The 17,178-nt window shown below is 35.0% G+C and overlaps 1 protein-coding gene across 2 annotated transcripts in view; it reads left to right on the top strand.

Moving 5' to 3' along the window:
* The window catches only part of WDR70 (WD repeat domain 70), a 145,727-nt gene that overhangs the window by 45,135 nt on the left and 83,414 nt on the right, over positions 1–17,178 (top strand). For both annotated transcript variants that reach the window (XM_086867640.1, XM_086867639.1), the window contains exons 6-9: positions 7,455–7,514; positions 12,781–12,914; positions 15,480–15,633; positions 16,971–17,047. In XM_086867640.1, coding sequence (XP_086723766.1) covers positions 7,455–7,514; positions 12,781–12,914; positions 15,480–15,633; positions 16,971–17,047 — 425 coding nt within the window. The remainder of the gene's footprint in view (positions 1–7,454; positions 7,515–12,780; positions 12,915–15,479; positions 15,634–16,970; positions 17,048–17,178) is intronic.

The raw sequence follows: 17,178 nt of genomic DNA, 5'->3' as shown, positions 1-17,178 counted from the left end.
AATTACAAGAATCTGTGAATTAGATGATGTTGAGAGAAACTAGCCACAGTACTATTTCCATGTTGAATTATTAAGTTTACTTCCTGTAGATATTTGAAAGGAAGTTCATCTACTTAAAGCATCTTTTAATTCTTGAGAGCACACTGAAGCAATACTTCTTAGTTGACCAAAGGAAAGAATAACATCTCATTGATCTTCCTATACTTAAAATTCAAGATGTAAATTCTGTGCTGTTTTGATTTACCTAAATTAAAGGCTGGAAACTGGGAACAATATAATTTTGTATCATATTCCTCACAATATTTCTGTTAATTTTGAAGGTTTTCTGCATTCATCATGCAGTTGAAATTATCTATGTTTTTCCGTGAGTGGCGGATGTTTTTGGTGTTTTGTGGGAATGTCAGCCAAGATAATTCATACCAGTGTTTGCATGCATCATCCTATTTTCTAGAATGTTTGCCTTTAGAAATTTAGATAATACAGACACACATGCCCCGATTAATCCAACACAATCAAGGCACCTGTGCTAGGAATTCAGATGCTTTGCACTTTCCTGAATAATTCATGAAGAGGAGAGGTTTCAAAATTATTTTGTTTTTTTAGTACACTGTTTCTTGAGTTACTTGATTATTTTTGAAGACTGTATAAGAAGTCTGAAGTAAGTTGTTTCCATATTTAGATGCATCACATCAGATTGTATGAATAGTTGCAAGTTTGCATGAGAATGCATCTGTCAATTCCTACACTAAAAACCAGGAATTTTAAAGTTGTTGAAATGGCCTTTCAAATTTGTATGCTTCCTTCTGCATGGAAGTTTGTGGGTAATGCACTCCTGTAAACCCCCAAAAAATGTCAATTTTTCTGTTGCTGTAAAACAGCATCTTGCTCATCTCTGATATTGTTGTTTTTCATACTCCATCTTTCTCGAGTGTTCACTTGTGCAACTTTAGTGTGTATCTTACATGTTTATTTTTGGTGTAATTTACAGAGGAAAAGAGTGAAAAATTGTGATTAGAAAACCTGCCCAATTTACAAGTAGTGTGGGTGTAATCAGTGCATGATTGTGGACCAAAACATGACATCACTGTGTGTTTGTTTGAAAAACATGTTTAAAAAACAACAGAAAAAATAAATTAGAATGCTTACTACTGCCTTCACCTTTCACTGCTGTCATGGAAAATCCATCTGGGTACCTAACAGCTGAAAATATTTATCTAGTTTGGAAAGAGGAATGAGGGATGTTTTCTTCCAGATTTGTGAAATACTGCCCTTAACCTCCTTTTATCTTTCTTCAAATAATGTTTCCATCTGAATATTGAAGAACAAAACAGGGTTTTGTTCTCTCTGTTCATCATCACTAAAATAGTCTCTTAATTTCCTTCACTTGTATATTGAAGCTGGATGTGAGGTAGAAAGGAAAAAAACTGCTTGTTGGTGGGCCCGAGGTTAATTCCAATGCAAAAAGGTTTTGCAAGTGTCCCCCTGTGAAGTTTTATGAACTTCTAGAACTCCTTTCACTGAAAAAAAGAATTTAGGTTGTATTTTACGTGATGTATGAGAGAGTATAATTGACCTGTAAACCAAACACATTTTGATACAGACAATAACAAGCAACAGCAAACATGACCTGAAGCCTTCTGCTATTTGTATTAATATATGTTTGTGCCTAGATACTGCAGCAATTGGATCAGATTTCTTTGGTGGTTGACATAAACAGTGGCTTATCTCCAGAATCCACTGGTTTTCTGGGGTGTTTTATATGTCTAAACATTACAGGCTGCCCATGGAGTATCTCTCTGGAGATACTCAAAACCTACCTGGCTGAATTCCTCTGTTACCTGCTACAGGTGGCCCTGCCTTGGCAGAAGAACTGGATGATCTTTAGAGGTCCCTTCCAGCCCTTGTTAGCATTCAGGAACACACATAATCAGGGAATGATTATATGAAGGTGCTTTATTGAAGAGCTCTGGGTGTCAGGGGTACACATACCCAAATCTGACCCGATTTGGTTTTGAGTTAAACATGTTTTATACTCTATCGTTATAAAACTTACATATTAATTATTAAGCTTACATTGTTCTATTGTAAGCATTGTTTTTTCTCATGATCCCCCCTAGCCCCCTAACATTGTTCCTCACGTTCTTTAAACTATATTTATATCTAATCACATCTAACAATTGTATCATTTATCATCTACTGACTACACAGGTGCAGTTTGACCTGATCTTTAGCAAGCACAAGGCCTAACATTTCTCAGGGCCTACTTTTCCCTGGGCTTTCCAAACCTAACTTTTTTTCTAAGTCTCTGAATTTTCTAAGATTTTAGAACCTTTTACTATCACCCTGACCTTTCCATGATTTTGTGAAGAAAATGTGCTCTTGTACCTGTCTGCTTTGGGAATTACTGTGTCAGATATCACGTCCTTTCTGTTGCGGTTGTTGATGAGTTGTCTGCCCATATTTTTGTTCTTAAAATGGTTTAAGAGCCTTCTCTTTCAGTATGTAACATAATTTACAGTATGAACATTTTTATAAGTAGATATTACATTTCTCTTTTTAACTCTCTCCTGTCATCTTGATTATTTCCTGTCATCTTGTGATTTCTTAATTGCACTTAGGATTTTGAACTCTTTGCTGAAGAGAATAGAAGGAGAAAATTGTTAGTATCTGGTCACAAGGCAGATTTCAGCACTGTCAGTCTGTGTGCTGGTATACAAAATAAAAGCCTTTCAAACAGTCTCAAATTCTCTTGCCCTCCCCACCTTGCCCCTCAGCAGTGTGACATTTGCTTTTCCATGCAAATCAGTCTTTTTAGATGGGAGTAGAATAAGCTTTAGAAAAATTTGAAAGAGAACATGAACATTATTTAAACATATTTAAACAAAAGAAAGAAAGAAAAAAAAGTCCTTTTTTCTTACTTGCCAGAAGGTCTGAGATTTGAATGTTTTAAAGATGGACTTCTGTAGAGAGACCATTTTGGTGGAGATAAGTTCTTAAGTAGATGGAGGTACTTGTGTTCGTTGGTAGGGTTTGTTGTTACCCTTCTACTTCCACCAGCTGTTCCTGCTGCCAATTTAGTATTCCAGTCATTTCCATCTGTCTTCAAGTAAGGCAGTAATCATCTGTGTCAGACCATCTCTGTGATATTTGTTCTGCAAAACCCATAGTTTCACCAGAAGTGGAGAAATCTCTGTGAAGTGTTGCTCACAGAGTGTAGCTTCTCATCACTCCTGCCCATGAACAGACAGCATCATCCCTTTGGAATCTATTAAACCAGAGACCCAAAAGAGCAGGGTGTGTTTATGCTTGGAGCAGAAGGGTTTTTTTAAGTATAGTAGAACACAGAATTATTGAATGGTTTGCATTGAAAGGGACATTAAAGACCATCTCATTCCAAAGCCCCTGCAACTAAACTTCTGGTTGCTCAGATCCATCCAGCCCTGGTCTTAAGAACTTCAGGGATGGGGCATCCACAGCTTCTCTCAGCAACCTGTGCAAGTGCCTCACCACCTCCACAGTAAAGAATTTCTTCATAATATCTAACCTAAGCTTATCCCCCTTTTCAGTTTAAATCTATTCCCCTTTGTCCTAATGCTGCATGTCCTTGTGGTAAGTCCCGCCAGATTTTTTGAGGCCAAAAAATCAGCCTGTCCTCAGAAGAGAAGTGCTCCAGCTTCCTGATAAATTTAAAGGCACTCTTAAAGATACTTAAAATAGGTAGTAGCCAAACCAGCTTTTAACCTTTTCTCTTGCTTAAGACCGGGAAAGTACTTGCCTTTTAGTTCAACTAGCTGTAGTTTTGCATTTTTTTCTCCATGCTGTGCCATGTGGGCTCCATGCTGTGCCAAAGCTCTGCTCTCACAAATGATAGTCTCAGTTTTCAGGAAGCCAGTGTTTTAGGATAGAGCTGACAATAAAGGCGCTATCCAGATTTTTTTCCAGGGCAGCATATGAAGTTGTCAAAAAGGCATGATCCTTTATAAGGGCAATTGCAAATACAGAGAAAAAGAAGTGATTTTTCTCTGTAAATTATAATATTGTGGGTACCCAGAAAAGTTCCTGCTTAAGGGCCTGATGTGTGAAGCATTACCCACAGTTTTCAAGTCTCTCTCATACAAGATAATTTTAATTTATGTACAAACCTCTGCAAAAAGAACAGTAGAGGTTATTTTAGGTAAAAATGTGTCATTTTTCCCTTCTCCTGTTGGGCCATGAAAAAGGAAGTAGTTTTGGTTTATTTGATTTTTTGGTTTTGTCTTTGATTTTTCTCAAGACATTCTGGGGAGACCAATCTAGTTTCAGCCTCTGGTTACTAGTGGTAAATTTTCTGAGTATCGTTTGAGGGGAAGGAAGATCCCAAAAGGAGCAAGGAAAAAAAATCCAGAATATTTACTGACAGTGGTGCAGTAAAAAGAAGATTGTTGTTAGGCACAGGAGTATAATACTCAACTAGGGCTGGAATTCCCTGAAAAAATTGAAACTCCATACTGCAGATATGATGCTGGTTTGCAGTGTCCCTTTGCAGAAATTGCTTTTAAGGTAAGGCTATTCATTCTGAGAAAAAAGGTGAACTCAGAGAATACTCTATTTCACAGATTTAATTTATATTAATCTTATGTCAGCCAGGAAAGAGAGAATATTTGTAAATATATTAAGAGAATCATCAACACCATAACTGTTCTCCTCTGTGTCTGGTGAAGTATAAATCTAAAATATAAAATTAAAATATTATCTTTTCCTCATGTGCTTTAAAAGAAAATAACAACAGCAGCAACAGAAGAACTTGGAAACAGCAACAAAAGAACCCTGGAAATCGTGTTAAGATTTTATCTCCTCTAGTTTTAATCACAATACAAATATTGCAGAATGGTATTAGTGAAATCATAGAATCAGTTTGTATAAAGTTAACATCTAAAATCAAAGCAACAGCTGAAGTCCTTGAAGTGCAAGTACACTTTAGGCAAGCTCTATCTTTTCATGTTCTTCACACTTACAGTAATATTCCAATATACGTGATATCCAGGTGTTCAAATCAGCATAAATGTATTAGCTATATTTCCCTTTTGAAATGTAGGAAAAAAAAACTAAAAAAATGATGGCATTGATTATTCTTTGGAGTGTAATAACTGGAAAAGTGGTACTTGCATCTGATTATCTTGCATGCATATAGGCATGTGCTGTAGCATATTAGAGATACAGCATTCTTAGTTATTCAGGAAGTTCATGGTTAACTAAAATAGAATAAGCCGCCTCAGTTTTTAGTAAATGTTTAGGTAATTTGAAGATGTTATGCCAAGACATGTTCCTGGATATTGTTATCTTAATTTTTTGTTTTGAATACTCTAAACAGTTACTTTAACTGTCAGGCATCCCTTGGACACTGCAGGGCTTAGCACCAGTAGCAGTCGCCAAGTGTCTGACTTTCAGGCTCAGGATGTTTGATTTATCAGGTGGCAGAATTTATTCCTATCTGTTCTTCTTCCCTAAAATGAGTAGCCAGAATACTGTTCAACATAAGTATGGTGTAAGGCAAAAATGTTTTCGTGTTAGTGCTTCACTCTTCTCTTGACAAAGGGGATTTAATTATCTCACCTGAGGGAGCCAGCAGTTAAAATAAAGTGAGTTTGTTCTAGATCTTTTTGTTTATTAATAAATTTTTTTTCTTTGGATTACTGAAAGACCACTCAGAGTAATTAAGATACCCTCTGAAAATTAAATTCACTGCTGACACAATGTAGAGATACAATACCTACCTTTGTGGTAAAGTACATGAAGTGAAGAATTGTATAATAATATTCCAGTGCAGAAAAGCAACCTTGCTGTGATTAAGGTAAGAAGGCAAGAGATGGTTTCATTGAAAGCCTTTGATTCACAAAAATAGTACATGTTTTGTTGTGTGTGATGGCTGTTGTGGGTGAATCTTGGAAACTGTTTGCTTTTCACACTTTGGTTTTACAGAATGTGCTTGTATGGCAAGTGCAGGCAATGGCTGTTTAGCACTGCTTTGCCTCCCAAGATCAGTAAATATCAGTTTATAGTGTAGGAAAGATGGAGCATTGAAAACTTAATTTATATTATAATTATACCTTTGTCTGTGTGCTTTATAGTGTCAGTTGAACAATAAGCTCATTTTCATAATAACAACTTTGCTTGGGAATTCTGAGTTATGGCTGCTTCTTGGCTTCTAAACAGAGTCTGTGGAAGTGTCACTTGATGCCATGTGGGTTATATCTTTTAGGATGTCAGGTGTAGCTATTGGTAAACCTTTACTGTTACCTTGTTGTGGGCTGATCTTGGCTGGAAACCAGGTGCCCACCAGGCTGCTTTATTACTCCCATCCTCAGCAGGATGGAGCAGGAGAAGAGAATATGGAAAAAAATCACGTGGATTGAGATAAAGGCAGCTTAATGAGGTAAAGGTGAAGGCCACACACAGAAGCAATGGAAAGCAGAAGGTTTATTCTCTACTTCCCATTAGCAGGGGATGTCTTGCTGCTGACAATTACAAATGATGAGTGCACGTGCACAAGCCTCCATGCCTCCACCCTTTAAAGACCATCTCATTTCAAACCCTCTACCATGGGCAGAAACACCTTCCATTAGACCAAGTTGCTCAGAACATTGTCCAACGTGGCCTTGAACATTTCCAGGGATGAAACATCAGCAGCTTCTCTGGGCAACCTGTGCCTATGCCTTTAGAACCCTCAAAGTAAAGAAAAATGCCTAATCTAAATGTACTTCCTCATAGTTTAAGTGAAGTTAGAAGGGTAGGTGTGGCAAAACCAAAGATAACGAAAGTTTCAGTTTTATCAGAGAAATAAAATATGGAACTAATAAAGAAGATAAAACAAGTATGAAGGTAATTGGCCCAACGCTATAGAGACCTTTCTGTGAAGCATGAAAAATAGTGAAGGAATTGGCAGAGATGGATAAAACAGGAGATTTAATGTGTAGTGTAAAATGTGTCTAAAATTATTTTAAAATCATACTTTGGCAACAGAAAATTATAACAAAGATGACAGGCATCAGGAGGATAGATAGTGTCTGTTTTAGGAAACTGGAGTTGTGCCAGATAAATAAGCATTTTGAGGATAATGATTCACATGACCTTTGTAGAAAGTTGCTTAAAAATACTTGAGTACTTCCATTACATTTACTTCAGTGTGAATTAATATCTTCCAAAGAGGAAAAAAAGAAAATAAAAAAAAAAAATCCCGTTTTGGTCTTAAGATGGTGTCATATTTTTAAAACAAGTGTTCATCATATTTTTGGGAGTATATCCATGCAAATAAGAATGTGAAATCAGTTTCTGGTTTATGATTTTCCCATTTCTCCTCCTCATGTTATGACTGGTGTGATGGAAAACCTTCTTACTTTTACATATATATTGCATTAATGGGTTTTTGGTGGGGGATAGCACTGTTTTAACAGAGGTGAATTTTCTTTTTTTTCCAGAACCCTGTCAAGAAAATCCCAGATTCTCATGAAATTACACTCCAACATGGAACAAAGACAGTAAGTGATAATATGTTTTAAACCTGCTTTTCTAGAACTACGCCAGTCTGTGAAATAGTTTAACAGATACTTATCAGCTAAAGTTCAAGAAACAAATTTTTTCCTTGATTTGTTGTTTTAGTCTGTCTCTTTTCTTAGTGCGATTGAAAGCGTGTTTCATGACCACCTCTTCAGTTTCTTGTAATCACTTAAATATGGCTCCATTTGACTCAGTTGTAGTCTCATTTTCATCAAGTATGTTCTTTGTAGCTGTTAGTTTTTCTTCTAGGATAGACCTTCCTAATATGTAGACATGGGTCTAATCTAGACCTTTCTTTGTTCATGGGTTTGAAGAAGAGTGTTACTGCCAATGACTTCTTTGCTGCTGAGTACTTCATTCTACTTCAGTTTAGTGCCTTTGATACACCATTTTCTGTTTCTTGAGATCTTGTTCTTCCTTGTCTTTAACTGCACTTTTCCAGATTTATCTCCACTACTGCTCCTTTGCTTTCTTTTAAAGAGCTACAGTCCAACTTGAAACTATCTTTTTTTGATCTATATATTTCTGTCTCTGTGTAATCATATCTTCCAACATAAACTCTATTGTTTTTGTGCACTGATTGATCAAAGACCTGTGAAGGATGCATTGCATTACACTAAACAAAATAGAGTGGATTTTTCTACACAGACTGAATGCAACTGCTTTGCATATTAATTTCTATGAATATTAGGTTTTGCTGAGTAGTGTGGTAGTGCAAATCAGTTTCCCATTTTACATGTGACTGTAACTGCTTCTGCAGTATATTTCTTGAATACATGTCCTAAAAAACTTTGTTAGATAATTTTTTTGTATTTATTTTTCTCTATAGTAAGCCTGTAAATCTTTCCATGGATTCTTAAAGAGTAAGCTCATGTTGTTTCTAACTAAAAGGCCTCGTAAAGTGGAAGTTGCAGTTCTGGAGGACTTTTGAGATATTTTGACTGCAGGAGAATGGAGCTGTCATCACCTAGAACAGAGATGAATTGTAATGTGGGATGTATATATATAGAACAGTTGGATTAGACTGGATGCGGTGAATGAAACATAAAATTGAAAAAAATATCTCTTGTGCAGAAGGGCTATATTTTTGGGGTGGTTTTGTTTGTATTAGAGCAGTGAAACCATTTACACCTGACCTTAGACACATAAGGATGGGATTAATTCGTATCTTGATTTTGGTGTTTTGCCCCAATGTTTTTTAAATACAGTCTTCTCATTATGTTCATACAGTGTACTGTATTTCAGCTAAACTTATATAACCCATCTGTACCTCTTCAATCTGCTGAATCTGGATTTGATGATGGCTATTCCTGTGCAAATGAGAAATCTCAGGAAAGCTTTCCCAAGCTAGAGAGTCTTCCCAGAAACCTGATCAATTTCCCAGTTGTCTTGCTTGTATGGTGTAATAGGAATTACTGTTCCCAATGAAACTTCATATATATTTTTTTTTCTCATGGTACTTTTGATATATAGGTGGGTATGAGAAAGAATATGAAATATGTGTTTTCTAATATATCACAACTTCTCTCTCATAAAGAAGTTATTGAATAGAACACTTGAGTTTTCTGATTAACCTGGAGATGTCCAGTTTTTCATGTCAGAAATTATGAATGAAATGGCTAGTTTAAAAATTTTCATTTAAGTTGTAAAAGGGGCATATTATTTTTAGAAATGCCTAAGAGTTTCCACATTTTAAAAGATTTCTGCAAGTGAATGCCTCTGAATTACAGCAGGACATTCAGATTAAGGAGGAGTCAGGTGCCTGGTGAATAGGACCATCATTTCAGCCACATCTTAGTTTTCTTGAAAGTACTGTTTTCAGACAGTTGGCTATATTAGGGTATTGTATATTTGAAATATTGTGAGGTATCTGCATTACAGAATCACAGCATTTTCTCAGTTGGGAAAAGACTCAAAAAAATCATCAAGTCTACCTCCTGGCCCTCCTGACCCTGCTCAGCACCATCCCCAAGAGTCACAGCATGTGACAAGAGCATTGTCCAAATGCTTCTTGAACTCTGTCAGTTGCTGTGACAGCTTCCATGGGGAACCTTTTCCACTGCCCAACCCCCTCTTGGGGGGAGGATGTTTTCCTAATACATTTTATTGAGAAGGACTCACCCAAAAAGATCACATCAACTGGCTTCCCTTGATTAAGTGTATGGGTTACTTGATTGTAGAAGGAAATCAGGTTTGATAAGCAAGACTTTTCTCTCGTGAAGCCGTCCTGGTGGTGACTGATGACTGTGTTGTCCTTCTCCTTGCCTTTCTTGAAAACTGGGACAAGTTTTGTCAGTTTCTTTGCAGTTGGGACCTCTCCAGATTCCTAAGAGTGCTTGAAAGTCGTCAAGAAAGGCTTTGGAATAGCATCAGTCATCTCTTTGAGGATTCTCAGATGATGAATCTCATCAGGCTCCATAGGTTTGTAGGGATCCACTTGTAGCAGCAGATTCTGCACAATTTCAGGATTGGCAGGGAGCTGATCATCCTCACAGACATGTTCTGAGACCCCCTTGGTTTGTCAGAAGACAGGGGCAAAGAAAGCTTTAAGCATCTTTGCCTTGTCTCTGACCTCTTTGTGAAGTGCCCATCCTTATTCTGTAGTGGGCTGATATTATTTCTACACTACCTTTAGCCTTTAATATACTTGAAAAAAACCTGCTCTTGTTTTCTCCCATGGTTCTTGGCAGATTCAACTCCAGCTGAGCTTTGGCTGCACAGATTTTTGCCTTGCAGTAGTAAGCAGCATCTGTGTATTCTTCCCATATCACCTAACCTTGCTTCCATTGGGCATATAATTTTCTTTTTTGCCTTATTTCCAAGAGAAGATCCCTGCTCAGCCAAGCCAGCCTTCTGCCTCACCTGCTTAATTTCCTACATTTGGGAATAGCCTGTTCCTGCCTTAGGAAGTGATGCTTAAAAAGTGGCCAGTGACAGAGCTGGCCAGGAACAGCAGGAACCTAAAGGAGATGACTAGAAATAAGATAAGGAATATCTAAGTGAACTTTTCCTCCATGAAACCAGAAAAAGAAAACTCAAAAGAAGCCCATATTATTTCATGTAAGGAAATCAAAATTCTAGGAAAGCAAATTGTCCATCGTAAAGGATAAATTTCATGCATACTTGCTGTTTTTATTGGGACAGTTGTTTTCTGTAGGTTACTTTTTCCATGAACTTGTTTCCATGTTTTAAAATATTTTCCGTGGGAACTATTCAACAGTTTACTTAAGTTTTAAAAGTCTCCATAACATAGTGTATATAGATGTATACTAAAGGTTCGAAAAAAAGTATAGTAGTGGACTGATGTATCTTTGAGACAAGTTTTTTTTGGTAGTATTACTATGTGTCTGCATTAAATCATAGTTCATGTCAGTACTTTCCATGTAGACGTACTTTTAAAGAGGATACATATAGGTAAGCATCTTCTGTGTAAAATTACTGTTATTTTTGTATATCCACATCTAAAATTTTTAATATAGTTTTAGGCATCTGAAAGTAATTTCCCTGAGTTCTTTTCTTCCCTGAAGACATTAGGTGTTGTTAACCTGTAGTCATGCCAGTGTTCTCAGGTGTTGCCCTCTGCTTAGAAATGAAGGAGTTTTTGTTTTTTATTCTGTAATACAGTGTTTTTGTTTGATAGGTGTTTTTTTGCCACATGGCTTTGTATAAGTCAAAAGTTCTTGGTGAAGTATAATACTATTCTTTTTCCTTCATTTTCCGTTTTATCTCTTCAAATGCTTTTCCTAGCATTTTATAAAACATTATCATCATCATCATCATCATCATTATCATCATTACTGCTAGTACTACAAGTACTGCTAGTACTACTACTTTATTGTGTTGGAGGCTATCTTTCTTCTTACTGAAAGGGTTTTTCTACATGGTGGTTGTCTATCTTTCTGGAATAATATAATGTGGGATAAATGTGGGATGACATGTTTTTGTTTTGTTTTTTTGTTAAAAGTAATCTGTTGATTATAGTCTAGTTTTTACCTGTGGGCTCCATTAAAATCTAAGCATGAATTCCATATGAGTTTTATCTTTTAATGAAAACTTCTTCAGGCATTTTAACACTACAGGTTAGGTGTAATTTTGAGTAATTCCAGAAATGCCCTGGTTTTATATTTTTTGATAAAACTTTTCAACACTCTCTTATATAGATGACTTAATTTTTTGAGAATTAGTCTCTTGGTATCTAAATCTATTTAGGACATTGTCCAGGTAATCTTACATTAATGTTTGAAATCATAGTAGTTGATACCATATTTTCACAAAGTAAAAGGAAAAGAAATAATTTTGAAGGTAAATTATTTTGAAAAGTTATTTTATGTAATTTCTAGTGAAATGCATTCTGTTACCTTATTTCTTCATGTAGTGATTTGAATACTACTATTTATTTTAATATATGAAGTACTGTTTGTTGTACTGTAGAACATAATATTACCATTCTTCAAGAAGAGAATTAAAATAGATTTTCAGTAACATTCTTGTTTTACTTGATCTGTGATTTGAGAATAACATAAGAAATTAATAAGCATTAGCATTCTTTCCTCAAAATTTTGAATAGCTCTGAGAAGCTGGTTTTGTATATAAAATAAATCAGTTTTGAGAAGTTATTTTGACCTGTTTTATTTAAAATCTGTGATTAAAAAAAAATGCAAGTTTATACCCTATTTTATTCTTCTCTCTCTTATATTTTTTTTGGAACTGAAATTTAACTAAGCAATGTGTATATGCACATGAGCTGTCTTGAATAAACGTAGAGTCTTAAACTGGTGAATGTTAAACACCGTTTTGTTACCTTGCTAGAAATATTGTTGGTACTTTTGACAGAAGTCTAGAGTACAATTTTCTTCATAGAAACAGAACTTAGCCACATTTTGCAGTGAGATGAATAGGAACTAAACAGTGTAAACTATTTTTTCTCAGCAAAAACTATTTTTTCTCAGTCTTTAGTGGTTTATTCATACTATGTAATTTTTACTTCCATTCTTCCTAATCCTTCAAAAGTATTAAAACTTTATTCAAAATGCTGAAATTTCAAAATGAAAATATAGCTAAGATATTTTAGTAAGAAACCAGTGCACCAGGTTGTTTGAAGTTTAGGGGTTTTGTTGTTTTTTTTTTTTTTTTTTTTTTTTTTCCACTTAGTTGCATTTTATGTTTTGGTGACACCCTGAAGAATGTTAAAAAAAAAAAAAAAAAAAAAAAAAAGCTTGAATGATTATAATTTTTTTTTCTTTACAGGTTTCTGCTTTGGGGTTGGATCCTTCAGGTGCTCGTTTGATAACTGGTGGATATGATTATGATGTAAAATTTTGGGATTTTGCTGGAATGGATGCCTCTCTCCAAGCTTTTCGGTCACTGCAGCCTTGTGAATGGTAGGCACAAAGACTGCCTTTTGCACTTAATGTTCCATGTTAAGCTCTTGGTAGAATTCACAAAAGCCTTGTAAAGACAGCTTGTTTAAAAGACTCCTGAATACCAAGGAGTGTCCATATTGTTCACTGGTAATTTGGAAAGTAAGTCAGGTGGGTTCATTTAATTATTTCAGAGAACTGACATACAGAAGTCCTTCAACAGTAGTGCACACTGAACTTTCTGAGAAATATATTGCATAAAATAAAACACAGTGGTTTTAGCAAGGTAATTTCTGATGTCTTACTTATGCGGTACAGTTTATAAGGTACTTTGGTATGATTAAAAAAGGGATTGAAATTTATTACACACTGAGTAAGTAGTACTTAGAATGTCTATTTTTAATCATTACTATCTTAAAAAGTTACAGCTGAGTTTTGGTCAGTTTGGAAGGCTAGAATGTGTATAACTGACTACAGATATGCCAAAAATTTAGATGGCGAAAGATGGGAAGAAGTTAGGACTGTTATCCTGAAGAGGAGCAAAATAGAAAGGGATTCTACTGTTGTTCTGGAGTGTGAAAAATCAGAAAAATAAAAAGTGCTTTAATGCACTATGCAGTTTCAATCTCTTTGACAGATCTTGACTTCTTATAATAAGCTGACAAATGACACATTTACTTTGAAAACATAATTAAGTAAACATGCCACTTAGGAATAAATAAATAGAAGTTTTCAAATGTAAAGTGACATTCAGACTTTGCTGGTGTGAGTTTCATTTACATGGTTAATTAGCAGGATATAAATGATATTGTCCTTTCTCTGTCATTACTGAGCAGAAAGAGCTGTCAGTCTTTACTCCCACAGTAGAAAATTATTTTAATTAAGCATTTTCAAGTTTAGAAGAAGTGTGCATTCAAATTTAGTAGTACTTGCTAATAATGTTGTAAAACGTAAATATTGTATAAAAACCATAAGTAGTCCATATGTTAATGTTCTATTTCAGGAATAGCTTGTAAATAAATTGGTAAGCTCCTTTTGTCAAAAAGGATGGTATTGGTAAAATATGAACTTAAAATACTTATTATTCTTGACACTGTTAATTTTGTGTGTTTCAAGGATCTCACAATTATTTTTAGAGAAATGTTCTTAGTGAAATTCTTGTGGTTTGAGTATGTTGATGTATAAATGAAGTACTTATAACATAAACATGAAGTAATATTAAAAATAGACTTGATTGGTATGAAGTTTGGAAATTACACTTCTGATTCAAGTCTCAAGAACTAATTTTGGAAGTTAAAAAAATTATTATTTAAATATGACTTCTGTATCTTTTTCTAAACATAAAACGGTATTAGAACTGAAATGCTAAATACTAAGTTACAATACTAAAGTTACAAGTTGCACACTTGGTTTTGTTGATCATCTGAGTGTTAGCTTCACTGATGGGAAGTAGTGTTAAAAGGTAGTTTCCTGAAAGGTGCTAGGATTTGAATGCCCATACTCCTATTATTAGTGGGAAGATACTTCTTCAATAACTTTGGATGCCATGAGAATCCAAATCCAGCTGGCAAACATGTTCTGGTCCTATACTTGAGATTAATCTCAGTGCAGAACTATTAATTAAGTATAAGTATTAATTAAGTATAATATAAGTATTAATTTAAAGTAATGTTACTGTGTGCATTCTATTAATGTGCTGGGATATAAATTCTGGCAGGTGTGAAGTGGATAGACTGCTTTGCATTCTTTGCTATCCTTGTAATGAAAAATTTGGGATCAAAGGGGTATCTGCTTCAGATACAGCAAGAGCTGTGAAATTTGTTCATAATGCAAGGTGCTGAGAGAATATTCTGAAGCTGTAATTGGGCTTCTTGATCATCAGTCAGCTTTGCACTTTCAGTTCATTTTTGTTGTTTCGGCGTTATTATGGCACGGTTTTTGCCACAGGTCTTCTCAATTGATGGGACATGTATGTGAGTACACTGTTACAACAAATGAACAGACGTCTAAGACATAGTAAACTAGGCAGATGTTTATCTATTGTCATTTTTCCAGGGCTAATGGTGTTATTTAACTTTATCTTAAACTTAGAAGAAATTAAAGCCCAAACCATAGAAAAAGGTGCAAGAATGCTGACCTATGACTAATATCCTGGTATGTGAGGTACAATGAAGTTCTATGTATGACTACAAAATCCTTCAATAGTAGTTTACTGTAATTCCACATTTTACTTTTGGGAAGTTGGAAAAGAATTTTCAGCTCTGAGTAGTTAAATCTGGCACATACTATTTTTCCATTGGAGTTATAATAGCATTCTTAAAGAAATATGTTTGCCAGAAATGACATTTTACATGTTTGATGAGCTGTGTGTGGGTAAAAGAAACATGACATACACATATGGACACACACATCAGAATAAAAAACTTAATTCCATTAGTAAAAGATTTTCTGCTTCCCACCTCTTTGATATAGGAGTGTATATAGATCTGTTTCTACAATATAGTTTCTCATCACTTCTGTTGTAGTGTTTATAGGAATGTTAACTTAAATGTTTTATTTCTCCTTTTCCTTCTGCTTTCTTTATAGTCACCAAATCAAATCTTTACAATATAGCAGCACAGGAGATGTCATTCTCGTTGTCTCTGGTAACTCTCAGGCAAAAGTTCTTGACAGAGATGGCTTCCCAGTAATGGAATGCATAAAGGGAGACCAGTACATTGTGGATATGACAAACACAAAGGTAAGGTCAAGGGCTGGAGGTTTCAGGGCAGGGTCTGGAGGTTGTTTACTTGCATGCTGTGAGTGTAAGACTAATAGGCAACGTTGTGCCTATTTTTAATGGTAGTTAAAAATGCAAATGCAGAAGGGTTCACTCATAATTTTGAAGTGCTTCAACCACAGCTGGTTGTGTTTTCACCACTTTGCCCTTGTATTTCCACAAACTTTGATACAATGGTTCTATTTACCTAGATGATTTAAGTTCAGGTCAGTTTTTTCAATAGCTTAAGCCCAAAAAGTAATGATAAAATCTAAAGCTCAGATGGATGATAAAATTGATTTACTTATTTCTTGTAAAGTATATTGCCAAATAACTAGGCTAAATGCTGTTTTGCCTAAAGCTGTTCTTGTCAGACGACTATTTCTTTTGGCTAGTCATACATACATAAAACCATCAAATAACATCTGCTTTAGTTCTAGTTTGCATAAAAATAATTCAGATTTTCTTTCTATTGTAAATGTCTAGAATTCCAGTATACTGTGGTCCAACAGTCAAAACGCTAAAATATTTGTTATATTGCCTCGTTAACTTTTCAGTATTTCTCTCCTTATTTGTGTTGAAAATAAACTGAAGTCCTTCCAGCATTGTAGGAGTAGTTTCCAAATTTCTCTTTTAATGTAGTCAATAAGCATGTGCCTGTACTTCAAAGAAGTAAAGCCAGCTGGACAATATACTGTCCAGTAATGTAGTTACATTCATAGTCACCACAATGGGAATTGCTTACTTTGCATAAAACATTCACCTTCTGTATTTTCAGTCTTAAAGATGGACAGCTGACTATTTGCAATTTGCACTTCAGTATTTTATGAAAAAATCACTTGAGGTTAAACCCATCTTGGCTCTAAATCTTTGTTTCCTCAATTTTCTCCAACAAGAACTTTGGCTAATATAGGTGGACACTGATGTATTGTGACCCTGGTTAATGTTAATTCTGTTATTTTTCTGTAGCTTGAAAAAGTTTGTGTGATTGTAGTGATGCCTGTTGTTTCATCCTTTCTCTGCATTACAGCTCTCCAGGAGAAAAATAAGTGTGATTCTATGCCATTTTCTGAAAGAAAAAAAAATAAATAGATGAATGTCAGGGTTTTTCTAATTCAGAGGTGAAAATAATAAAGGATGAAATGGATCAAGTACATACAATCTGTTAAATCATTCTGATGTCATTCAGAAGGGTCCAAAGGCGTCTGATTTGTCCCTCAGCTTTCATGTGATTCCACTTGAAGGATTCGGAGTAAAAGTTGTAAAACCTTCTAATACAACTTAAAAGGCCTTTAAGACCTCTGTGTTTATTTCTTTAGGGTCACACAGCAATGCTCAATTCAGGCTGTTGGCATCCAAAGATAAAGGAAGAATTTTTGACATGTTCTAATGATGGGTAAGTATTGAGGTCTATCTTTGAGAGTGTTTTTTGAGAGACTTGTTTAGCTTTTGTGTTTTCCTGTGCCTTAATTTATTTTAAATACAATTCTTTTTAATCTTTAGTAAGTACTTAATATGGTAGGATCT

This window comes from Cyanistes caeruleus, chromosome Z (genome assembly GCF_971803275.1).
Source record: "Cyanistes caeruleus chromosome Z, bCyaCae1.hap1.1, whole genome shotgun sequence".
NCBI lineage: Eukaryota > Metazoa > Chordata > Aves > Passeriformes > Paridae > Cyanistes > Cyanistes caeruleus.
The sequence above is the reverse complement of the archived record's forward strand: the minus strand, read 5'-3'. Positions and strand labels throughout refer to the sequence as shown.